Raw genomic sequence first — 26,232 nt, 5'->3', positions numbered from 1 at the left:
GACTTGAGGGCCAAATTGGAACCTGAACTGGGCCTGTTTTACCAAAGGGGAAGTGTTGTTTTCTGTCCCTCATGTGACAAGAAGCTACTGTGCAAATATTAAAATATGTGACAGGTATGGAGTTACATTACATGTCCAATGAACACTGCACCTGAGAATAAAACCCATGCAATAGATGGAACAGTCCCTTTGTCCTCCTTTCCATTAATCTTGCCAACTGGAATCTCATTTAAAATGTCAGCAGTTTGGTGCATCTAAACATAGCTTCCATCCTTAGCAGTTTCTATTGGGCAGGGCTATAGGTCTTCATGTGTAATCATTCAAATTAACAGTCTCTCTCAGCAACTAGCTATACTATACACAAGACAAAGTCCCATTAGTTAATTTGCTATATAGAAATCATTCAGTTTTATATTTGAATTATTCAAAAACTGATATTACAATATTGTAAACAGAAGAGATAGGTTTTAGCATATAAATTCAAATACATACCAAGTTCAAACCAGCTTTTATGGCAAACTGTCAAATACAATACAGACATTTCGAAGGTGACTGTACCATTTACAACAGAGTTGGTTAACTCACAACAGTTCTATAAACTTAAGAGCAGAATCCTTGGTATCTTTAGAGAGGCTTGATGATGGATATGACAACTGCCCCTGCTTTTTAAATTTCCTAATAGAACCCTGACAGATACTGGATCAAAACTCTGTAAAGTGATGTTATTTTCTTAATTGGAAAACTGATTTTGCTTTTTTCATTTTGTGCTTTAATGTTCACAACCATATTCCACTGTCAGGGTTATTAAGATTTAGCTGCAGGAAGCATTCATGCAGATTAAAAGCATCTCATATGGTTAAAAGCATATAGTACCTGTTATTTTAAAAGGATCAGGCTGAAGGGAATTTTCCCAAACCCCTTCATCTAGCAAGTATGCAGTTTTAGCTCCAGTGAACTGGAAAGGGGACAGAGAGAAGAGAAAGCTTCCTGCCAACTGGCATTAGTATAAAATGCATGTGCATCTGGCAGCCCATTTTACATTACCAAGTTATTTAAGTATACTAATCTCCATTTTCAAATTAACTCTGGCTTGGTGCATTTCAAAATTCACATCCAAGGCTACTAGGTTAGCAAAATAAATTAAAGTGAGAAATCAAGGGGAAGGAGGAATCTAAGCAACGGTGAGTAAAAGCTTCTATATTTTGCTTGCTAAGTCTAGCTGCTACAGTGTATCTAGAACATCAGGGATCTGGTTCCTAGAGATGGATGTAGACATCCTGTCAAAATGCTAATCAGAACTTTGTTGGAATACTGAGACTTTTAAATCCTAATCCTATGTTTGTTTCTGTGGAAAGTAAGCCCCTCCAAGATTAATAGGTCTTAGTTTCAACAGTGTGCAAAGTAAGTCTTGCTTTTTAGACAAAAGAAAGCAATAAGTTAGCTTTCTGTTTATTATATGCATTTTACTTCCTGTGAATTGATTTGCAGCACCTGTCTGCTTGCATGTTTTGGAGTTAGCTCAAATTAGATGCTTGAGGAAAACAGCAGACTGCACTTCAGCTTAGTTTTTAATCATGATTTAAAATTTTGTCAATTTAAACAGTCTTTGAATAATAACCTTACACCTTTTTGTACTATCGGTGTTGCTTAGATCTCTTCCCTGTATTAGCAGGGAGGGGGTAGGTGGGGAGAACAGTAAAGTCTACACAAAATTTTATTGCAATCGTACAAGGGTGGGTACTGCAAAGGTGAATACAACAAATACTATGATGCAATTTTACATTTATTAAACTACAGTTCAAAGCACAAATTTACACGTTCTAAATACACTAAACATAGCTAATGAAGTCACACTTGTTTCCCACTGACATTTCAGATATCAGAGGGAAAGACAACTTTACAAGACTAACAGAAATCCTTAGTATAAAAACTGTACTTGTATGTAAACTGTTTAACAGAGAACCCAAGTGATGGGTTTCCATCTCAACTAAGTCATCCATTTTGTTGCATATTTCGTTTAAATGCTGAGGGATTGAGTGATCTGACAAGTTTAAATGTTGTTGTTTTTTAACCTTTACTCCCCCAGTGAATTGTAGTTGTAGCTGGTTTTGCCTGGTCCCAAATGATTTCAAGTTTCAATAATTCATTCAAGATTGTTCCATTTTAATTCCAAACTGGAATGTTGTGACCAGACAAGACTACAGACATGCAACTGCAAGGCTAATTGAAGCATTAGTGCCTGTTTTAAGCTGCAATAGAAAAGCGGTCTTCAGGACTCAGCTGAATGCAAGAAGGCACAAAGAAGTAGTTCTTCATCAGTGTGTCAGAGGTGAACCCAGCATCTTGCATCTCACACCTGGAATGGAAAGCACACACAATATTCAGGCAAAATAGGGGAAGAAAGATTTCATTTGGGGGTTTTTCCAAGCACTGTAGCACCGCCCTTTCCTATTTTGCATACTGTTCTAAACACTGCAAGTTTAGCAAATTAAATTGCCTAATTTTAGCTTTTCCCAGCCGTTATGTTAAAAGTATAGATGGTACTTTTCGTGCACTTTTGATCATTATACTTCATCTTACGAGCAATGCAGTTGTATAGATGGTAACCCATTTAGGCACGATCGCCAATGTGTGGGTCATTTTTGACCTGGAAGAGGGCATAACTGGGTGTGCTTGTGTGTGCTCTGCTGACAAAACCCCTATATGAAATGGCCGCTGCCTGCATATATAAAATCCCATCAATCTGCAAGACTGATTAAATGAACTTAGATATCCACATCAACCTGTTCCTTCTTCCACAAGCTGACTTTCTATTCACTTAATGCCAAATTATGTCCTGGAAAATTAGCAAGATGGACAAAACAAGTAGAAAGGGAAACCTGTAGCCCTCCAGAAGCTGGTAGTCTAACTTCCATCATCCTTGACCACTTTATGTTGGAATCTAACATCTGCAAGGCTACAGTTTGCCCACACTGGTGTGTTACCTATAGACCAGGATAGCAGTGCATGCAAGTGCAGTACTGTATAGTGATTGGTTAGAGGCAGCCAGGCTTCATGTAGCAAGGCTTGGGCTGGCCCAGCATATACTTTAAGGGTCTACCCCAAGGAGAGAACTGTACCACTGTTGCGGTTGCACTGAAATACTTTCTTTTTAGCACCTAAACTACATGTGACCTTAGCATGGGTATGAATGGACATGTAATTTAAAAAAAAAAAAAAACGGATCTGCAAAGCTAGTTGGGCAGCCTCTACAAAGCAAGAGCTAACACACATGCTCTATCTAGATAAAATTATGCTTTATTGCCTTTGTATCTAGTGAGATCAGTTGAACACAAACTTTGCATTGTATAGGAACATGGGTCTCCCCATGTCCAAATCTAGCACTCTAGCTATTGTCATGACTCATTTAAAAGTGAGCATGTGTTGCCAGGTGAAAAAGGAAAAGCATCTGGGGGGATGGGCTGCAACAATTTTCAAAGGAAGTTTGGGTTTCTCAAAAGGTGTACACACATTGCTGAGATGTCTATGCTCTTAGAAATAGCTCACCTTCCTTCATAAAATATTGAGCATAGTGTTTTGTCAAAGTTAGATTGAATCATAAAGTACAACACAATATAAACTTACCAGTTACTGATTGACATTATGTAGTAAACTGGTGGCTTTTGGAAATCATTAAAAGCAGATTGTTCACCCAAAGCACCAGAACCCATATTGTCAAAGAGCAGCCAGTCTCCAATATTCAGCTCAGGGAGAAGACAGTTTTCCACAATTTGATCAAGCTCATCACAGGATGGACCCCAAAGGCTGCTTGCAAATAGAGGCTCATCTTCCTTGTATTTCTGCATGAAAACAGTTCTGACAGTTAGATTTAAATTTATACATGTATGATTCTACACATACAAAAGCAATGATAATTTCATTTGGCAATTCTTGTTGAGTATAGCAGCTTATAGTACATAAAGGTGCTCTTACCTTGTGAACCTCTGGAATAGTAGTCAAATTCTCAGATAATTTGCGTGCAAAAGAACCATAAACACCATCATTCATGTAGTACATGAAGACTGGTTCATCACTCCTTATTTGTTCCACTGTAACAAAAGATGTTACATTTTAATAACAGTTTCACAATATGTTTCCATTTACAGCCCTTTCTTAAACAGTTGCCTAAGTTTTTCAGGAGCATATGGAACATGCACATGGACAAGAAACATGATGAAGGAATATCAGATATAAGATGTATCCTGAGACAAATATGAATCATGACCTGGAACATTCTTAAGATTGCACATTAAATAAGATACGATTCTTCACTTAATTCAGTCTGAACACAGACATACTGCAGAGGTATGCCCTCGGTCTGCCATACAAATTAGCAGTACTATGCAAGTCAAAGCCTGAAGTCTTAAAGCTTAACAAAAATTGAAATGTAACCCTCCAGGCAAAACTCTCAGCCTGAAACAGTATGTTTCTATGGAAACTGAAAATATGTTCTAGTTTACAAATAGTAAATATTTTTTCCTCCTGAGGGCTGAGCCCTTACTGATTCAAAAAAGCCAACTGTCTTTTAAATTGAAACCAGCTCAAATACTGGAAGAGACACAATACCTCAGGAGATGAAAAAGAGAAAACAACAGCCTAGTTGTTCCAGTGTTCAAGATAAGGTAAACCCCCATTCTCCCAGCTGCCACCAGGACTGACCAAAGACCATCTTGTTTCAAGGAGAGAAATTTAATTTAATAGCTTATTTTTACTGCTTTCTTTGATTGTTTTAAAATATTGGAACAATAAGCATTAACAAACTGCTTTGTGTGGTTTCCCTTAAAGGCCATATATAAATACCACTAAGAAATGAAGCTTCTCAGCAACATAAAAGAGAATATAAGCTATTAAATTAGAGGCTTAATTTTCGGCTAGGATCCAAAGCACTGCTGTTGTTTCTTCAATCCTTATGCTGATTTAAGTGTGGAACAGGTTTTGCTCACCTTTAGAGAGAAGAGGTTTGTCATCTTGAACAGCTTTCTTGGCAATGATATTAACCGCTAGAGTAAATGCAGAAGAAACATAATAGCATCCAGGCTCCGCAATCACGTTCACACCAGATTCTTCAGGAAAGTAGGTATCAAGTAATGGACTGACAATATGATTAACCTTGAAGATAGAAGGGGAATGTCTATTTTAAAGCCTGTATTAATTTATAATTAACAATTTTAGTTCAAATTTTAGGTCTGTTCCTAGAGAAACGTTTGTCAAGTTGAAAGCTAAGGGGAGAAACGGTGCCACTCACTATCACAACTTGGGGAGGGGGAAAATCTGAACCAATCAAGTTGCATAGTTCGTCTGAATTTTACCTCAGAATAAAAAGGATACATGATGTATTATTGCTGATCTATTAAAATCAAGTGAATTGTATAAATTTTAGCACATTACCGATAGAGGACTACAACTGCTCCTATCAGGCTGTTTTCCCCAATGTTCAATCCTACGAAATATGATCTTGTTTTCAAATAATCTAGGTCTATTCAAAAGCAGCCATCTAAAATCTTGGGTAATTTGAAAATAATGGTTGATTTTGTTGTGATATTTAGACTCTTGCAGTTTTAAATTAGCACAACTGTGGTGTGTTCCTCCTCTCCTCCCTCTCAGTGTGAACCTGTATCCAAAAAACATTTTAGGTCAGTCAAGTAACTCCCAGCATGTGGGTTGCACAAACTGGAGAACCAATTCACACACATTGCTTTCTCATTTGTGCAACTAGACCAAAATACACTTGCAGCAATACTCATATAGCACAATATCTTTTAGAAAGCACTGTAGCAAAAACAGGTCATACAGATGCACATGCCACTATAATAAAATGTGACTGGGACCCAAAGATCTGCTTCCACATATGGAAATCTGCTTTCCAAGTTTGGAGTGGTTGTTTTCCTCATTAGGAAAACCAGGCCACCTTCTAAGATGCATAGCACATATGGATACAGAAGCACTGAGAAAGTTATGAAGCTATAAGCAGAGTTAGCTAAACTGTGCAAAATATCACTTGAAGAAATCAAATACACAAGTTGCATCTGATCTTTCATCAACAGTTCCTTGGATCCTGGCCTGCATGCTGTAACTTCTTATCACTGCACAAGTTCTTCCAAAAAATATTCATTTTAAAAAGCGTCAGAAGCTCTGTAATATTAAAACTTGCAAAGTCCTTTTTGGATGCAACAAGAAAATGTGTTTTACTATTGTGCAAACAAGCCTCAGGTTACTGTGCTCCCATTTCCAATTTTGGTGTAGCAACAAGTTCAGAAACTTTTGTTTTAAAACTAATCAGTGCTCTCTGTTATGTCTGAACTCAGAGGAACGCTGATTATTTTATACTTTGGTTTGGTTAAACAAGCCAGGATCAAACCAGTCTGCCACTCTTATTTTCTAAGTCAGCCTTCCTCAACCTGGTGCTCTCCAAATGTGCTGGCTGTGACTGATGCAACTTGTAGTGCAAAATTATCTGAAGGGCACCAGGTTAAGGAAGGCTGCTCTGTATCCAAATCTATTGTGAACTCAAGTTTCAATGATTGAACTGGAACTGAAGACTATAAATCCACCCTCCATCTCTGTATTCATTAGCTATTTCATACGTATATCCACTGCAAATGCAAATCTCAACTAACTGAATAACTAAATAAGCCAGTTTTATAGGAAAAAGCTAAATAAAAATCCGTACCTCCTCCAGGTCAGCTTCGTAATCTGTGAAACCACCACCAATGTTCAACAGGTTCATGGTAAAGCCAAATTCTTCCTAAAATAAAAATGCAGAAAGTTTACTATCTACAAGGTATTAGGTGCCCTTTTTGTTTTGTAATATAGACTCTTAAAACATTGAGCTCTTTTAACAAGACAAGGTGCTTTATTTGTTACCTTTTAAACGATTATACAGTAAATGGCAACTCAACAAATTTTCATATATTATGTCAAAAATAAATAGCAAACTATCTACAATTGTGTGATGGAATTAAGTAAAGTTGTACCTTGGTTCTCGAACGGAATCTGTTCCGGAAGCTGTTTGACTTCCGAAAATGTTCGAAAACCAAGGCTCGGTTTCTGATTGGCTGCAGGAGCTTCCTGCACTCAAGTGGAAGCTGCGTCGGACGCTCAGCTTCTGAAAAATGTTCGAAAACCTGAACACTTCCAGGTGTTCGGGAGTTGATCTGTATGTCATCTAAGCCGTTTGAGAACCAAGGGTTCACTGTACTGAACATATTCAACATGTGAACTAAGTGTATGCAAGTCCAATAATTCACTTACAGCCATATCAAACACACAGCGAGCATCAGAAATAGCATGTTTGTATACTTGAGTTTCCTTGCAAGAGCTTGACACATGAAATCTGAAACAAACAAAAACAAAGACTAACTTTAACTTAAAAAACTCTGCAGATTCTATGCGATTTACTCTGGCTTGACAAACTCACAAAGTTTGCAATAAATTAGCTTCACAATTCTCTCATTCTCTCAATGGCTCTCTGCACTTATTGAAGCCTAGACCATAAACATGATGACCATTACCCAGCCAATCAAATCTGTCTGTGTTCCATGCTAAACATACTTAGAAGAAGCTTCCGCTGAAAGCAACAGGATTTCTTGCTAATAAATATGGGACTTATACAAAGGGTAAACAAGAAGATGGAGTACAGTACAGTATTAGCAAAAGAGATCTCTCTACATTACTGAAATATCATTCAGCATTGAAGTTCTACTCCCAATCCTCACTAGTTATAGTTTTTTGCCCAAAATTATTATTTATTTATTAGTATTTATTGAATTTATATAGCACCCTATACCCGGAGATATATTTACACTTGAGGCAGGAGACCTGTTTTCAGTATAATCATCTTCTTGGAATTAGATGCTATGGGTGTCTAATATTTGCTACTAGGGACGTGGCGTTATATAGTTGAGACTATGGGAAAGCTGTAGCGAATTGCTTTGCTCTGAATATTGCTGTTGCCTTTCATACATGTATTTCTAAACATTTACCTTTTGTTTGAAATGGGCTTGTCCTATCAAGCCTTACATGTTAAATGACTTTCATCTGCCATATGTATTCAAATTAGGTGGCCCCCTTTAGGAACTAATTTACAGCCTTAAACTGAAAAGGTCAATTTTATCACACAGGAAATGCATGTACTGTACACCATATATAGGACAAACTTTTAAGAATAATTTTCTAGAGGCCTGGGAACTAATATCCCTGAAGAGTTCAGTTTCTTTCTCTCTCTGGTATTAATACTTCCTATATTCTCTTCCCAAATATTTGGGTGCACAGAAACAAGACACTGTATTATATAGCATTTTAATAATATGTATGAGATATAATTGGAAGCATAGTTATGAAACACTGTGGCTACTTTTATAGACATTCAGGATACCTTCCTAACATGAACATTTCAACATTAGTGACTGACTATACCATTTAAGTCCACTGCTTTCCTCTTTCACATTGAAAAGAGCAGCAATGTGAAGGGAAGATGAGGGAGAAAGAACATGATTACTTACTTAACACCAACTATTTGGACATTCAGCTCCTTAGCACATTCCATGAGGTGCCGACAGTTCTTCAGGGTGGTGCCAAACTTCATGTTCATCTCTTCCTCTCCATTAATGTCTTCTGTGGCAATATGAAGCAAGAGCCTAAGAGAAGGGGAAGATGATTGGGGCACAGTTGGTTTACAGCAGCATCAGCACATGTGAAGCCTGAAGACTGTCAGAAGTATGTTGATTATGTTGCCAATACTCCAGTTCCACCGATGGACGAGTCAAGGGAACCTAATAAAAATAATCCTGTACAGAGAGAAAACTAGCAATTAGGGCCTAAATATGGAGTCAAAAAGGATAAGTGGTTTGGAAATGCAGCAGCTAATAACTGCTGTAGCAGAAAACCTGTTGACTGCTGTAATAAAAATACATTACCTTGGATGTAATCATGGCTTTCATAAAGCTGCTCAGTGGTAACTTCTTGCAAAATGTGCTGAATATGGTTCAGTTCACATGTAACACTAAGTCAAACCATAGCCCCTGGAGAGACAGTTACAGCTGCTCCTTCTCCAGTCTTACTGCACTGCTGCAAGCTAAGATGTGGTTTGGTCAGTATGCCATCCACACTCAGGCTCATGGTTTGGCTGGAAGAGACGAGCTGTAAACCAAGAACAATCCTTGGTTACAGCTTGTGGTTTGTCTGGGACGAGACAAATCATGAACCACTATTTAGACAACATACTAAGCCAAACCATAGCTTAGCTTCATAGCAGGAGCAAAACAGCAAAGCAGCTGCAACTGTCTCTACAGGGGCCCATGCAGCCACAGCAAGCTAATGGTTCAGCTTACCTTTACATGCAAGCCACATCTATGACTGGGTTTTGAATACTGTTTGCTTGATAAGATATGGCTGATTTGAAATAGAAGGCATCCCAGATTTTCCCTCCCGCTGGGTACTTTTTTGAAGTATTAATTCCAGTTTTATTAGCTTCACTGCTTGCTTCCTTCTGTAGTAGTAGCCAGAACAGGCTGGTGGGCAGCATTTCATTTGAAAGTAACAGGACTTACACCCTTACAAGAAACTGGAACTTAACTCGATGACTGAGAGCATAATGAGTTCTTCGTTTCTAGAAAGATGGGTCATTTCTTGCAAACCTGAGCATCAATTAGCTGCTAATATTAATCCAAAGAGATACAGCCATTAATTTCACTCTAAATGTCTGTGTAACATCCTTAGGGCCAAATCTACCAAACCTTACTTTGGGAGCTGGATGCATTAATAGCCTTGCAAATGTCATACTCCACAAATGACTGTGTTAGTCCTCTGCTGATTCAGTTAACAGAAGTGACTGCATGGCCAGTGCTGGGTATTGGAACGAGTGGGAAGCTAACATCTTTATATTTTCCAAGTGTGTATTATATTGCCCCAAAATAAGGTCCACAGCACTCATGCAGATATGCCCTTAAAAATATGCAACTGAAGCACTATATATTATCCTTTTTCTTAAGGATCAATATACCTGATGATAAAAGTTTGGATCATAATATGGATTAGTAGTGTAGGAGCATATAACATATATATAATATTTCTTGAACACATGGCAATCACTGCCCTATTAAAAGAATAAACTCCAGCAACTTTTTTACACAAAGATTGACAATGAGGAAGGAGGTGCCCAATTGCATGACACATTTACTGGATGAACTCTTCTCTCAAGGCCCAGGAAGTCTGCAAGAATATTAAATTACTGATACAATCTAGAGATTGACATGCAGCCTTCATATTCTATTATTTCAAAGGGGCATGTACTTACCCACTAACTGCCTTATCTGTTTTAGATAATCCACCGCCATACATTTGTTCCTCCTTCATGCTGATGCTACCCCAAGTAAACTAGAAGAAAACTTGATGTGCACTTCTGGTGCAGCACCACAGTTCTGGCACGCAGCATATAGCAGCCTGTTCCAGATTTATACTTGATTTCCCCCCCGAAACATTCTGGACCAGCTCAAGGGATCTTGAGACAATTCTCACAGATGGTGATCTGAACAAACATGTGATACATTTCATCATGATGCCAGAGTCCCAAGCAGAGAATGGTGTGTGTAAATACATAGATATATTCATGTTTTAATATCGCCAGCCCACATAACCCAGGCAGGAGGTGCTTCCGAGTCAAAAGAAGTTTTAAGGTCTCTTGATAAAGCAATTTCAGGGTAAGTTAGTAGAATCTTCAAAAGCAACAGCTTAAAACTATGTTGTCAAACACACCTAGCTAGCATTTGGGTCATCAAGGTATACACTCTCAAGTTTTAAAGAGTTGCATGTTAGAACAGCCAAAGGAGACTTCTCTGCAAGTAGTATTTCAGAAGGTTATCCCTTTAGAGATAATTCATTATAAGCATATATTAAATTTAATTCAGTGGGCTCTGGTTCATGAAAGCTTATGCCATAGTACAACTTGTTAGTCTTCTAAGATGCCACAATAATGTTTTAAAATTGTATACTGTAATCCCAACTTCCCACAATGGTAAGTAAAATGAAAACATTTCTGTATACTTACTTTGCATTTGGATGGTTCCTAGCAATTTTCTTTAATTCGAGTTCACTGTCACATGTCAAAATGTTTACTCCAATTTTCGCTGCATATTTTATCTGAGAAGCTTGCTTGCAAGGATTTGTGAATATAATGTTTTCAGGAGAAATGCCCAGGTCTTGAACCAATGCCATTTCAGTCTGAAAAAACAAACATTTGAACAAGGTTAGAGGCAAATAAAGGTTGTGAAGAAGATTTAGAGTATATAAGGTTGGAATTTTTAAAAATCACAATAGTGGTATTAAAGGGGGGGAGTAATACCTAAAGCAAGACTTGTTATCCGAAGTTACGTAAAGTTTGCAAGCTGCCCTATCCCAAAGGCTAAGAAAATTCTACCTTAAGTTGTTTACCTCTAGAAACTCAAAGCCAGCTGTGTGTGTGTGTGTGTGTGTGTGTGTGTGTGTGTGAGAGAGAGAGAGAGAGAGAGAGAGAGAGAGAGAGAGAGAGAGAGGAGGCTTACAAAGTTTTGAAAGTTTCTAATGCTTGGTGCTCTGGAGCTGCCCTACATGCACATAATGTCCAAACAAGCTAAGCAAGTTACACTAATAAAACACGTCATTCTTAGTTGTTCTTAAGACATCACAATAGTATTTGGATTATTTTTATTTACTCCAGTTATGAGAGCATCAAAGTTGGGTACAAAAATCTCAATATGTGGAAGGTTCATAGGCTGGAGATGAACCACAGTTCAGTGGTGGAGCCCATGCTTTTCACAAAGGTCCTAAGTTTAATCCCTGGTATCTCAAGTTACAAAGAGATCTTGGAGAGCTACTGTCAGTCAAAGCAGACAATGGGCTAACTGGAGAAAGTCTGGCATAGTATATGGTAGCTTTCTATGGTCCTAAATAATATAATATGCTTGCAGTATCACACACCTCTGCATAGCAATAATACCGTCAAGAATGCATTCCATATCTCCCCCCCCCCCCCAAATATTAAGATGTTTAAATTCCAACTTAAATACATCCAGGGTGGTTTACAAAAGCTTTAGAATATTAAACCCAATACAGCATTAGAATAAAATAAGACACCAAATGAAACAGACAACAGCACAAGCATTAAGAATAAAAAGGCCAGGCCCAGCCACTGAATGTACCAAAGAATACAATTGTCTTCATAAAACTGGGAAGATGAGCTGGCTCCAGCCACCGGCCTGAGAATGAACTGCAGGGAGTTTGCTCACCCCTTATCTTCTGTAATGAACACTCTGCTCCAAATGCTAGTTGGCCTACAATCACAGCAGTGAGGGGAAGGTCATTCTAACCTTTGCAACCAGCCAGCGGAATGTTCCTGGATTGTTTGTTTTATTGCTCTAATCTGTTGTAAGCCACTTTAAGAATATAAACACACACAGAATGAACTAGCTTCCATCATGCCTAGGAGGTGGGTGCTCCATAAACAGGATCACCACCAGGACTATTTCTAGCCACCAACCTCCAAAGCTCTGGCGGCAGAGGCACATGAAGCGGAACTCCGAAACTGTTCTTAAGGAGTGAACAAGCTCTTACAGATATCCTCTACTAGAGGTTTAGGGTTCACAGCACCCTACCCTAATGTGGTCCCCTCCATGTTTTGGATTACAGCTTCCACCAGCATGGTTGTGCCGGCTGAGGGGAGCTGTAGTCTAAAACCTTTGCAGGGCACCAGGTTGGAGAAGAGTTGTTTAGGTAAGATGTCAAATACTTACTTTGCTTGAACATGCAAACCCAGTTCCAAGAGCTGCCATTATCTCAAGTACACCGACAGTGGAGTTACATTTTACATTGTAAAATGGCTTTACTGGTGCCATCACATTCTGCCAGTGGATGTGTTGCTTAATCAACTTTCCCAGATCACCAACAAAAAAAGTGTTGTTTCCAGTCTAGGAAGAAAAAGAGAAACAGTGAAACTACAGTTAAAGGCTACTACAAAGATATACAGTAAGTAGCTGGCAGTCATAGGGAGCATTTTCCATTTTGTTAATTAGTGTCCCAGACATTTTGCTTCCACTTTCCCTGGGCGTACCATGAAAATGTAACCTTGTTTTGGAACTTTATTTGTGGTTGAAATGCCTCTAAATCTGAAAATCGGCAGTACAATGTCTAAGCCAGGTAAAGCTGTGCAAGTTCTGAACGAGTGTCTAGAGATGCAGCAGTGGCCTGGATAAGGGCCAATAAACGGAGCCTAGAATCCTGGCAGGACTGAAGCTCTATGGCTGTGCCATTTCAGTGTCTAGGAGAAAGGCCAGTTTCCTGCTTTGGATGAAGCTGCACTCGCCCTAAAGGAGCAGCTATGCAGAGTGGAGGTACTCCTAAGTCCAACTTTGTCATCTGAGGCACAGATAAACCTCAGTGGCTAGGAGTGCATTTAACAGCTGCAACGGTTCCTGCATAAATTAACTGTGATGGTTCAAGCAATGGTAACGTCAAGGATAGACTACTGTAACGCACTCTATGCTGAGCTACCCTTGAGGCTGGTGCAAAATTCTAAATGTAATACTTGTGTTAAGGGAGCCTCTTGGGCTGCCAGTATGTTACCAAGCTACAAATTCTTGCTATCAATCTATAAAGACAGACATAATCTGGTGTCCTTAAAAGGCTGCTTTATTGCCTACACCCCTGCCTGATCTTTGTGATCTGTCACTCAGACAAGTCTGACAATTGTGCATTTCATATGGTGGTAATGGGGCTCATCTAATGAAATCAAGCTAGTATCATATGTCATAGGTTTTAGGCACCATCTTAACACCACTATTTTAACCAAGCCTTCATCAAAATGATTGTTTTTTGTGATTATTTTTTTCAGATGACCCATTCTTTACTTCTGTTTATTTTGCTTTAATGTTACTCTTGTGTTTTTTGCTTTTAAATGAAGTCCTGTACAACTGCATAGATTTATTTTTTGTTTGCAATATAAAAATACAAATAAAAATACTGAAAATGGAACACTTACAACAGTATGTTCATAAATGCAGTTGTCAATGACATCTCCGACATTTACTCCTTCATCCAGTAAGCCAATGGAGTAGTTTGCATCCTCAAGAAATCCTTTCATCTCAGCCGTATTCCGCAAAGCCGACAGTCATAAACCAAGAAACACAAGGGATGGGCCACAAAACCTTAGATCCGGGTCCTTAAGCTATGCAACAAACTGTTTGACAGAGAAGACAATAAAAAAAAATTACAATCGCAGCATAGCCTTTTAGAAAGCTTTCATTTCTCCTTCCCCACCCATGCTCTCTCTCACAGAGATCAGGGGGCTATCAGTAGTGTAAATATGCTGCTTATTTAAATTTGAAAGCAAAACAACAAAGCTAGGTATTCAGCAAAATTGGATTATAAATTGGGTGGGCAGCCTGCAGCCCTTCGACTATTTTCATACAAGGAGCCCAGAGGGAGAAGGGGGGAAACACTGAGGGGGCAGGGAGAGGGCAACAAACAGGAGAAACAGAGAGGTAGGGACAGAAAAGGGATGAACCCCCGCCACCCACTTTTGGCTCTATCCCCACCCATTGCTGTCAACAATTACCACTGAGGGAATGCTGCCTTCTACAGAAAAGACGTTCCCTGCCCCTAGCAAATTAGCACCCCATGTGCTAGTTTTCCACTGCAGAAAACTTTTTGTGATTTAAAAAAATGTATTCATTATCTGTGGGAAGCAGTAGGCATACAGAAAGACATTTTGCCAAACCTTTACTTTTACATTAACTTTTCTCCTTAATAATCTCAAACATTAAGAAGTCAGAGCCACTTTTAAAATAGTAAAGCCATTTAGTGGGGAGGGGGGATCATTTAATTACAGAGTAGGCTAGAATGCAAAATAAATGTGCCAATGTAATATTGACATGTCATCCAATAATAATTCAATTAAACAATGAATGTATGTTTATTTAGCATGCAAAATAGTTATTTGAAGTTCTTAAAGTGTTTGATGTGCGCACGCACACAAACCCCTTAAAGCTCCAAAGTTGAAGGGATGGGGGATGGGAAGTAAGAGAAACATTTCTCCAGACTTTTCTGGTCTGGGGGCTAAAGAACAAACCTCCAATTAGTCTACTCCAGTTCTCTCATTTGGTTACACCTATGTGTCACTTGTCTTCCAAAAGGGTGTTGGGGAAACATGTGCACACCAGGCAGGTTCTCTGAAGAACTGCCTGTCCCAGAGAGCTATGCTGACAAGAGTAAGGTAGGTTTTAGTCCCGGAGGCAAGAGCTCAAGCAGGTTTTCTCCTACAGCTGTCAGCTGAAGGTGGAGACCACTTTTAATAAGAATTTAAAATTATACCCAGACAAACCAATTTTAATTAATACCCTGTTCCTAGTAGGGTCCATTATATTTAACGTCTAATTGACTTTTTCCTCAATAAAACGTTTTATAGCACAACTTCAAGGTGCCTATTAGTCAGCTCTCTCACACACGAACAATCTGGGTGTGTCAAGGCTCTTCCAAGTTTTGGCACACCCCAAATGTAAGTATATTTGTGGTGAGCATTTCTATGAAGTTGCATGGTTAAGATTTAATTCACTAGTTATGATTAATTTAAAATATTTGTACACAGCAGAACAAATCTTATTGCAAAATAAAAGCTTAGAGTGCCTAGGCACTACACAATCATTAAGGAAAACAGCATGGAATGCCAGCATGAAAAACTTTTAGGTTGCTTTAAAGATGGGCATCAATTCATCAGGCAAACATTTATCAGCAATACAATTTATTGGCAAGACAAATATGAGAATCTACCCAACTTTAGAAGATTTAAAAATCAATCAATTTAATTTTGACAAGAGGCTACATGTACTAAAGAAACAAATGTCCTGATCCTATGGAGCAGCTGTGCAAGTGCAATAACTCCAAGGATCATACAGTTTGATCCCAGCATGTCAGACCTGCCTATATCAAGGAAAATACAAAGAACTGAGGAAAAGCTGTCACAAACACGGAAATATAGTCAATCATGTTTCTTTTGAGTAAATTATTTCATCCAAGAAATTAAGGTAAATTTGAGGTGTATTGGGTTGTTCTAAGCACTCGTTTCAATGCAACTCTAATAAACCCTGGTAGGGAAGGCTGCCAAATCAAAGTATCGTAAGAATTAAACATTCCAAATCCTCAGTGACTGAAATAAGGAAAGTTATTAATCTTCTATGAAGGCAGGGCAAGATTACAATTGCATTCATAAACAGAGTAATTCACAAACTCTCCTTTTCCAGCACAGTCTATCCTGCAGCCAGCTGAGCCCAGGGAAACCCAAAGTACCACATGGTTCAGTAGTTGCAAAGCCTGTCAAGGCTGCTAGTCTTTGTGACAACAGTTGAAACAGCTTCCAAGCTTCAACTGCTTCAGCCAACCAGTTGCAGCAGTTACAGATGAGACAGCACAAACAGTAAATTTGCCAGGATTTAACTACTAATAAGGATCATGTGGGTGCATTTCAGCATGATTTGAAATATCACACCTTCTGTTCTTTATTTCTCTGCAGATTATCAAAGCATTTCAGAGTATCAAACAATAAGTAATTAATATAGGTCTTCAAATGTAACAGGCAAGTCACAGTTTGGCTGCTGAGAATAGTTTTCAGACTCAGTTCTTCCTTCCAGGTTTCAGCAAAGCACAGTATGCTGTAATGTCCAAATCAGGTACACTATGTTTGTACAACCCATAGTTGGTCTCTCAAAGTTCAAACAGAAATTTCTCATTCTGATTTGGAAGCCAAACTACAGCTTGCGTAAACCACAGTTTGCCTGATTTAGACATCAGAGCAAATTATATTTGCTTCAACTAGGGGGAAAAAAAGGGAATATGAACATGCAAGGAAGAGGATGATGATGCAAGAAGAAGTATACAAGTTTGAAACCTACAATCTCAATATATCTAAGTCAGGTCAGAGCTAGGCTTCCAGCCAGGCTAGTCAAATAGGCTGATTCAAAACACCAACAATTTAGCTAAACGAAACAAAACCTGCAAGCATAACTTTTGTTTCAAGTCTATTTGACAGATTAGTCTTTTTAAAATTAAGGTGACATCCTCCAAGTTTTGCTTGAGTTCTGTCTTTTTCCATAATAAAATAGAATTACTGCTTGAAGCAGCTTCTCTTATATTAGTACACAACTGCAGCAGCAGGTTAGTATGTGGTACATTCTTTTGCAAGAATGCTGTCTATTATGTAATGGGACATGCTTCAACTAGTCATGTTTTTTTTATTTCAGTAGTGTTTAATCTAAATTATTTTTACTTCCAACAAAAATGATAACCAGAATATATTATTAGAAGATGTCTGATAAGGCACCAAGTCTGCAAAACCAGATTTCCTGCTGTGGTGATACAGAACTATAGTAGGGTGCTTACCGTCCATTTCTCTCCTCTATAATTTAAACTGTAACTAGTACAAATCATTTGTCCAAGACAGAATCCAAAAATCTCCTATAGTTGAAAAACTAACTTATGGAAAGTAAGAGGTACTTAACAAGACATGCCTTGGAGGCTGTGCTCTACAAGTAAAGTGCTGAAGTGATTTAGCAATGGGTATTTACATGTAACACATCAATAAGACAATTAAAGTTTATTCTAAACAGCCATTATCTCCCAATTAGCATACTGAGGTAGGTTACAAATGAACACAGAGGATTTATAAAAAGTATGCCTTTAATTTAAGGGAAGGCATCTTAAGGTCTTGATATGTAAACTCATACAAACACAGATTAAGGCCAACAGCTTTTCTTGAATTAAGATCAGGCTTTCACACATTTCCCTATAATTTGGAACAATTCATAAACCAAATTCCAGGAGGGAAAACTTAGTGAATTTGCAAGGGCACAGCTGTAAAAATAAAGGAAAAGACTCACATGGACAAGTTAGGAGATGGAACCCTACTATCATCAGCTAGGTTCCCAAGGTGGCTCAGCGTTGAAGTCGAACTGTTCCCGATAAAGCACTTCTCCTAATCCCTCTGGATAGTTGTACACCTGGTCAGAGAGCTTGCCCTGTAAGGGGGGGAAGAGGAGACTATCCATTATATATTCAACAGTAATGTTGCAAGTCCAGCTTTACAAAACCAATCTTCAAATGCACCCATCTCAATACAGCAATTGTGCTTAAGAAAAAAAGAGGAAGTTTAGCATACAGTACAGGATTTGTGCAGAGGTTACACTCTGGACCCCTACACATGTTGGTGGGGTCCACATAAGCCCATCCTGCCCCATCCCATCCCATCCCGTCCCATGATGTTTTTGAGTCACTTCCAGCTTTGGCACAGTCATGCATATATGGGACGTGCCTAAAATGGTTGCTGCCTGTATGTTTAGATCATTCATAAACATACATTCAGGTTAGAACACAGACTGAGAAGGCCAATTCAAACTTCACCAGAATTGTACAACATTCAGCTTGCAGTATGAAGGCTCCCAGGCAGTAGCAGTTTCATAGCAACTACAAGCCAGAAGCATAAATGAACATGCTGACTAAGTACTAAAATATTTAGCTTATCAACCATTTGTTGTCAAACTGAGTTCAGGGAGCCTTGGGGATCAGCAGAAGAGCTGTCCTGACCAACTCTGTTGCCACTGTCAAACTTCCCTTACAGTATGTAATCATAGGGAAAGTTTTATGTGTTCTGCTCACGTGGCACAATAGATCTGACCAGCACTTTGTGTAAACCAGAATTCTATACTGTGGAAACTACTTAAGCTCTGAGAAAAAGGGAAGAATGAAAACAAAGAATTAAGATAAGTGATGAACACACTTGCACATCATCCAAGTTCAACAAGAAGGAATAAGTTTAGATTAAAAATGGCGACTGAATTATTAAAAATGGAGAACTGCTGAGTGTAATATTCTCTCTCCAAGGGAAATGATGTGACAGAAAGGTAAATACTGTACATCCTATAGAAAACATATAGAATGTAGATTAAATTAGCAGAACCTCTATTTTTGTAACTTCTGGTTGATGGAAACATTTTTCAAGGAAGCAAGTTACAAATAACAGCTCACCTTTCTTGAGACATAAGTTGGACATTAGATGCTACATTAGATGGCTTTTTGTGTACATATGTTTTATGAACACTTGCTGAGAGAAAAACTACGCCTTAGCAATTAAATTACTTTGTGTAAACAGATCACTTTCATCAGCAGACCATATGCTATGTTGACAACTGCATCTAGACTACATTTTAGAGGAACAGTGACATTGGTACAAAGTCTATAAAGTGGTACTTCGGGTTATGAACTTTGCCCCAGGATGAGGACGGAAATCGTGTGCCACTCCTATTAGCAAAAGCACGCCTCAGGTTAAGAATGGTTTCAGGTTAAGAATGGACCTCCAGAACTAATTAAGTTTGTAACCCAAGGTACCCCTGTATCAAGGGAGGGCACCCTGAGGATCATCTAGTCCAACCTCCTGCAATGCAGGAATACGCAGCTGCCCCATACAGGGATCAAACCCACAACCTTGACATTATCACCACACTCTAATTCACGCCTTGATCAAACAAATATTAAAATCTTACAAAGGCTATAGACACAACTTCAGGTCCAAAAGCGAGAATCTTCTGGCAAGAGCCAGGGAGAAAAGTGGCAGACTGAAAGATCAACAGCAGCAAACTCCTGCCCACAATGGCTCGGAATAGGAATCCCTCAAGGGCAAGATTATAGAGCAGGGACATAATGGGCTACCATACTCTGTCAACACCCAAAACCTACATGAAAGTTTGAGCAGAGGCAGTAAGGAAGCCTAAAACTAGTAGTTGAAGGAAACCCTCACGCTACACATTAAATCCACCAACAGGCTAGTTTGTGGGCACATCTTGTTCTAGTTAATCAGGGATAAGGTCCAGAGACAAGCACAACGTCGGCGCAAGTAGCCAGCGGTGGGGAAAATAAAGAACCCAGTCCCTGTACCAACAGCTGTATAGCCCACTAAAAACCACAATTCAAGTCTTTCAGGTCCCCAGATAGATGTCCTAGTGGTAGTCCTTTACTTAACAACAATATTGTCCAAGGATGGCAATAGCCTTCTGAGGCAATCGGCAGACAAGTGAAACAATTCTACTTCTCTTCTGTTCTCCAGAACAGCTGTGCTGCAGGACAATGAGCAGCCACAGGAAAAAAAATGTATCTGCTTTGAATGTGCATCTGGTGGAGGGACAGTCTGGTGCATCTGTTCAGTCTGAATCCTTGCAGTCATCTTTCTATTCCTATCCTTTCTTCACAGTTATTCTTCATGTTTTATCCAAAAGGACCACACTGTGCCCCAGTTAATCCAGACCTCGAAAGGCATAAGTACCCTCACCATTCTTGATACATTTGCAGGACTCATCTATTAAAAAATGAGTAATCCAGCAGACTGGGTACCCTAGCTCCACAGAGCAGAAAAAAATTATTCTGTGTTGGTTCAATTTTTTATTTCCTCAGCACTCCTAAGAAGCAGGCATTTATGAGGACAGGACTATATTAGTTGTGCTTGGCATCCAGACATGAAAGCAAGTACTTCACAAAACTATGCAGAAATTCTATGTATTCATCCTGTAAACCTCTTTTAAAAAGGTTTCAACCTAATGTCTCCAAGAAGCCCAACAAGGATCAAAATGGTCCAAGTTGGAACAGTTGATTGTTTAGTGCACTCCATACCCTCTGGCAGAGGTGGAAGTGGAATACACCTATTCTAATTGGTGTATATACTTTATCAGATTGGAACACACCTTATGTTCCCTTGCATTCTTTACACCTTTTAAACATACTGTGAAACTCACTCACCTCCATTTCTACCATTTTAACTGCTTCAGGTGAGTAACCATGTTAGTCTTTAAGATTCTACAGAACAGCAACAGACTAACAAACCTATGCATCTGATGAGGTGGTCCAACAATTTATTATCCCATAATACATTTATTAATTCTTTAAAGTGCTACAAAACTTTGTTTCGCTTTTACCACATATACCTAAAAAAATCTTTCTACATTACACTTGGAAATAGGAGACTGATTGAATATTTATGTCACAATATATCCATTTCTCATATTTGTGCCCTGTTCTCTCTGCAAAGCGATTTTCATTAGATAACCCCCAAGAAGCAAGTTAACCAGAGTGAAGAGACTAGCACAAGTTCATGTGGTGATGACGTTCCTTACTAAGTGGGTGCTTCACCTGTTCAGCACTATCCACTTAGCTCTTCTAAAATCTAAAATAAATATTCCTCCGCGTCCACAGGACTTCGCAAAAGTTCAGTGCTATCATGGCTGTGAATTAGTCCTTTCCCTCCTAAAGGATATTCGTTCCTGAAACTCTAAAATCTATTGATGCCAACACCAGTTATTTTATTCTCCATGCTTATGCACATAACTACCCATTTAACAAAATTTACAGACAACTTAATCAAAACAACACACCTGTAAGCAGTTTACATAAAATAGCATAACATATTTATAATGACGTACCAATAAAATCAACAAGCTTCAAAAACAAGTTCACACAATAAAGGCACGTGTCTGGGAGCCGCTTTCTCAAGTACAGTTGTGTTGCCTTTTTCATTTTAAGGCGTGTGCAAAGCAGCAGTTCCTTCGCCACAGATGAGCTCTTCGCGTTTTCAAGCTATAAAGCAGAACATCCCCCACGTGGAGCGGGGGCGACCAAAAAGGAGGCCGAGTAGCCGATCACCCGCATGGCTGAACTGCCTTGGTAGTATCAGCAACCCAAAGCGAACTTCCATTGTGCGCCAAGAAGCCCTGCAGCTTATTCCAGCCGCCGCCGTAGCTCCCGCCCGCCTTCCCTCCCACGTCTGCCGGAGGCTGCTAGGGAAAGCTCAGAGGCTACGGGCTTCCCCGCGGGCGGGCGGGATACACCAATGCGCCTGATGTGGACGACAGCAGCAGCAGCTCTCTGGCGAGGCTGTAGCTGGGCAGACAGGGGAGGGGAGGGGCTCGCACTCCGAAGAAGCGCATGGGGCGGGGGATGCCGTGTCGCAAACCGCAGCGGCGGCAGCAGCAGCAATAGCATTGTTCACACCATGGCAGGCAGGCAGGAAGCGAAGAACTAGACAGGACCAGTCCAGACTGGAACAGACCCTCCTCCCCCTGCCAGCACGCCATGCTTCGCGGCGCAACTCCGCGAAGACGCCGTCGCCGCAGGGCTGCAGGAGGGCGCTCGCAGCTGGTCGCCAGCGCACATGCAGGGGAGGAGGAAGGGGCCCCGAGGACGATCGCGTCAGCTTGGTCACAGCGGATGGTGACGCTGAAGCAGCTAGCTCGAGCCTCCAATGACAGCGCTGCCTCCGAAAGGGGGCTGCAGGCTGGTCTGGCGAGACCTGCGCTCTTTTGAACTGTCCCTTATACTGGCGCCAAATATGTGCAGGATCCTCTGCATTTCAAAAGGCTTGCTTTCCTGCCCCGCGTGCAAAGCCCGACTCCACGCCTTTCCCTGTACTTCTGCCGCATCCCAAACTACGCAGTTGAGATATACTGTAATGCGAACACACTGGACCTGTACCATGCATGTTGGAAAAACACACTGTGATAAGTTTATGTTCCCATAACACCTAAATCTTGGTTCTAATGCATTAATTGTGTTAACCAGTAATTGTGCTGTTGTGGTCAGAAAGAAGCAGGGAGATAAGGTATGACAAAAGGTACTTTTCCACTACCAGTTCAAAGAACTTAGAGGAACTCTGGAGACCAGGGTTCAAATCTTCACTCAGTCATTAAGCTTACTGGGTGACCTCTGACAGTCTTTCATTCTAACCATCCTCAAAGGGTTCCTGATGATGATGAAATGGGGAGGAGGGACAACCATGTATGCCACCTTGAGCTCCTTAGAAGAAAGATGGGGCATAAATGTAAGCAAATGAACATTGTTGGACAAGTAAGAGGTAGCAGTTATTCCATATTAACAGATGGCCAAAGTTATGATCCTGTACCATTCAACAGCTAAGAGCTTTTCCCACTGTCTTCCCCACAAAGAAAAAGGAGATGTTTTGTCACATTTGTATCCTCTTCAAAGAACTCAGCAGCATTCATAGGATACTCATTCTCCTCCCCCCCCCCCGAAATTTGGTTGAGCTAGAAAAACTGCAACTTTCCCAACAGATGAGCAAGAATGTGGTCTTTCCTAAATTTAAATAACCATTCCAGCTTCTGCTGGGGGCATGGGTGTCAAATATCCAAACAGTTCCACCTGTGTCACTTCTCCGACATACGAAAAAATATGTACAACTCTTTACAAACTTTCTAAAAGCCAAAGTGTGTCAGAGACAAACCACATTCCCCTCAATGATGTCAAGTAGAATAGTTTGAACCAAGAAGCTGCAACCCTGCCACCTTCAAATCAGGACAGATTTTCTCAAATCCTTCCACACATGCTTAGGGACAAACTTGCAATGCTGATTGCCTGTACAGACCTAGGGGTTTGTGTTTATTCCTGAGTATTTAAAAACAAAAATGTGTGTTCTTGTACATATTGTGCAAGCGTCTGTCGGATCAGTAGGAATATTTAAGAGACATGTGCCCCAGAAGAATTGCAACAATTGAACAGGACAGGAGGTCTTGCTTCATCCCATTCCTTGGTATACTAGCATTAAGATATGTCTTAACACCAAGAAAAAGGGCAGCTCCAATAATTCTCATCCAGCCATGATGGAGATAAATTACTTGTTCTTTGAAGAAAGCAGCAGTAGTATTAGTGTCAAATTATGTTACCAACAATAAACATGGTATAGCCACAAACAATGGGTGCAAAATCATTTTGAGGCAAACCATGGCAGATGTTCTACATCCTAGGTAAGTGACACCTGTCACGTTCCTCCATTCCTGTGGCCTGCACCACTTCATACACCTTGGCAACTGCTTACAGGCTTTGACAAAAGCAGCTGGTTCCCATTCAGAGACACGTTAGGGCAGACATGGTAAAATCATCAGCCACTCCTTGCTGACACCATCCACCCATGCGAAGAGAGGGCATTGAGGGTGGCCTTCCTTGCTCACCAGGCGCAGGAGAAGGAAAAGCCCTTAGGTTAGCGCCAGACAATAACACAACCCGGAAAGCTGGTCACAATTCTATATACACACACAGCACACCTACAGATGAAAAAGAAGGTGGGGGAGGGAGAGGACGACCTCTGCCATGTCACCAGCTTCCAATGACTCATTTCATGGTCGAGAGGCCTAAATGCCCCCAGCCAGATCTCCCAGAGTCACATGAAGGCTTCACTTTTAGGGATTGAGGCAACTCACCATTGCCCACCCACCCAGAGGGCGGCAGGTGACAAGTGACCAGCCAGCGACAATGGCCACTACGAGGGGATAAGAAGGAGTCGTCCTCCTCCTCTCGCACACGTCAAGCGCTGCTTCTCGCCACCGCGGAGCCTTCGGCCTCCAGAGCAGCAGCCCACCCCTACCTCCACCCCCTCCATCTCCAACGGCAGGGCGTTAAACGGCTGCTGCTGCTGCTTCCCGCAGCTTATCACCATGAACTGACCCAGTTCTGAGGCAGCCATACACACACACACTCACTCACTCACACAGGCGGTGGCAGCCTCCCACTCCCCTCCACAGGAATCCGCCATGTTAGAACAGCCGCCGAGGAGCCCCTCTGCCATGTTGTCCTCTGGGCTCCCCGCGCCTCGGTTCCCGGCCCCGTCCGCCGCCGCCACAAATGCCCGACTCGCGGGGGAACGGGGCCGCCGAAGCCCGTCGGGCGGCAGCCCCCTCCCTGCCTGCCTCCCTCCCTCGCACGCGAGCGTCCGCCATGTTAGGAGCTCCTCAGCCCCGCTCCTCCTCTCTCTCGCACACCGCTGACCTGCTCGGGTCGGGGCTCCTTGGCCGCCCTGAGCGCTGAGGGAAGAAGCAGCGGGGAAGAGCGCACACTCGCCATCCTGAGCGAGCCGCCGGCGTGAGAGGGGCGTCCGCTCGGGGGAGCAACCTTCTGGCTCTTCCGGCCAGGAGCTCGGCTCTCTCCCTCCTCTTCTCCCCGCCTCGAGGGGGAATAAGTGTCGCCTCCGGGCTTGGTGTAATGGGAACCCCCCCCCCAGAGCCCCGAAGCGCGCTATAATGGGGGTGGGGTGGGGAGGCATCCTCTTTCCTGGGCTCCCAACGGATCCAGACCTACTGACAGCGCGCGCGCGCGCAGAGCGCGACCGACATCGCTCTTTCCTCGCGCCTCCTTTCGGAGCAGCTTTGTGCCGAGGAGTCACCATCTATGGCGCTCGCCGCCTAGCCAGGACCGAGGAGGAAGGAGACTGTCCACCCCCCCCGCCTCTCTGGATCTGGCCGAGGCCGAGGCACCTGCGCCCGGTTCGGCCATCACCCGCCTCCGCTGGGGCTGAAGGTGGATCTGGAAAGGCCCTCGCGCAAGGCGGGGGAGGAGAGCGCTGCACGGGGTGGGTGGCGTCCCCCTTTCAATATACACATTTCCCCAATAAATAATCATAATCCTATATAGTAGGTTAAGTACTCACGTGGGACAACGGCCCGAAAGATTTGGTAAATCGTCTTCTCTTTTTAGGCGGAATTTTTAAAGAGGGATGTGGGAACCTACAGCAGAAATACGGGAGGCGGCAGCGGCGCCTTCCAGGGCCATAGGCTGCCGGCGCGACCAGAGGAAAGAGCGCAAAGTTGCGCCGAGGCTTAAGAAAAAATAAGAGAGCGCGCGCACAAAAATGCGAGGAGGCGCGAGGGAGGCGCGGGGCAGAAGCCCGGGAGGAGAGGAGGAAGGCAGGCGGGCGGGCAAAGAAAAAACACACGCAAGACGGGAGACGGCGCGGCAAGCAAGATCGCCGAGGAGGCAGACAGGCAGGCAGGCAGGAGGAAATGGCAAAAGAAGAGGAAGAAGGGGCGCCGGCGGAGCTTTTATAGGAGGAGCCGGGCTATAGGCGGGGCTCGGAGGCACGCGTCACAAGCGTGCGAGGAAGGAGGCGCCTGCTCGCCGCCCTCCTCGCCGGGGGAGCGAAGGCGCGCGCGCGCTCTCCTCTCTCTCCTTGCGACTCGTTTCCTTCCTTCCCAACGTGAGTGACAGTTCCTCGGGGCTAGGAGGGCATTGCGCATGAGCGCAGCAGGCCACATACGCAGGGCGCAGAGGGAAGGGGAGGTGGCGGTGGTTCTTCCCGGGGAGGCCGAAGTTCGCCCTTTACTAAAGGCAGTCGCCTCGGAGCCCGCGTTA

At 41.8% G+C, this 26,232-nt stretch overlaps 1 protein-coding gene and 1 long non-coding RNA gene across 5 annotated transcripts in view; both read right to left on the bottom strand.

Annotated features, from left to right (window-relative positions):
* LOC309374213 overlaps positions 1–26,232 on the bottom strand; it is an 87,846-nt gene that overhangs the window by 39,584 nt on the left and 22,030 nt on the right. The window lies entirely within an intron of this gene.
* AZIN1 (antizyme inhibitor 1) lies at positions 381–25,888 on the bottom strand. Of its 3 annotated transcripts, none has more exons than XM_081918886.1 (12): positions 25,532–25,888; positions 17,937–18,074; positions 14,048–14,245; positions 12,804–12,977; positions 11,084–11,256; positions 8,541–8,675; positions 7,291–7,372; positions 6,710–6,784; positions 4,983–5,148; positions 3,973–4,088; positions 3,625–3,839; positions 381–2,356 (listed from the first exon to the last, which is right to left on the bottom strand). In XM_081918886.1, exons 3-12 carry the CDS (start codon positions 14,147–14,149, stop codon positions 2,245–2,247), a joined length of 1,350 nt encoding a protein of 449 aa, XP_081775012.1. In that variant the 5' UTR covers positions 14,150–14,245; positions 17,937–18,074; positions 25,532–25,888; the 3' UTR covers positions 381–2,244. The 3 variants fall into 3 exon arrangements, with proteins under 3 accessions (XP_081775012.1, XP_081775013.1, XP_081775014.1); XM_081918887.1 differs by lacking the exon at positions 25,532–25,888 and adding an exon at positions 24,874–25,022; XM_081918888.1 differs by lacking the exon at positions 25,532–25,888 and adding an exon at positions 21,522–21,671.

Source organism: Podarcis melisellensis (assembly GCF_964234715.1).
Source record: "Podarcis melisellensis genome assembly, chromosome: 7".
NCBI lineage: Eukaryota > Metazoa > Chordata > Lepidosauria > Squamata > Lacertidae > Podarcis > Podarcis melisellensis.
Note: the sequence above shows the minus strand (reverse complement) of the source record. Positions and strands in the feature narration are given on the sequence as shown.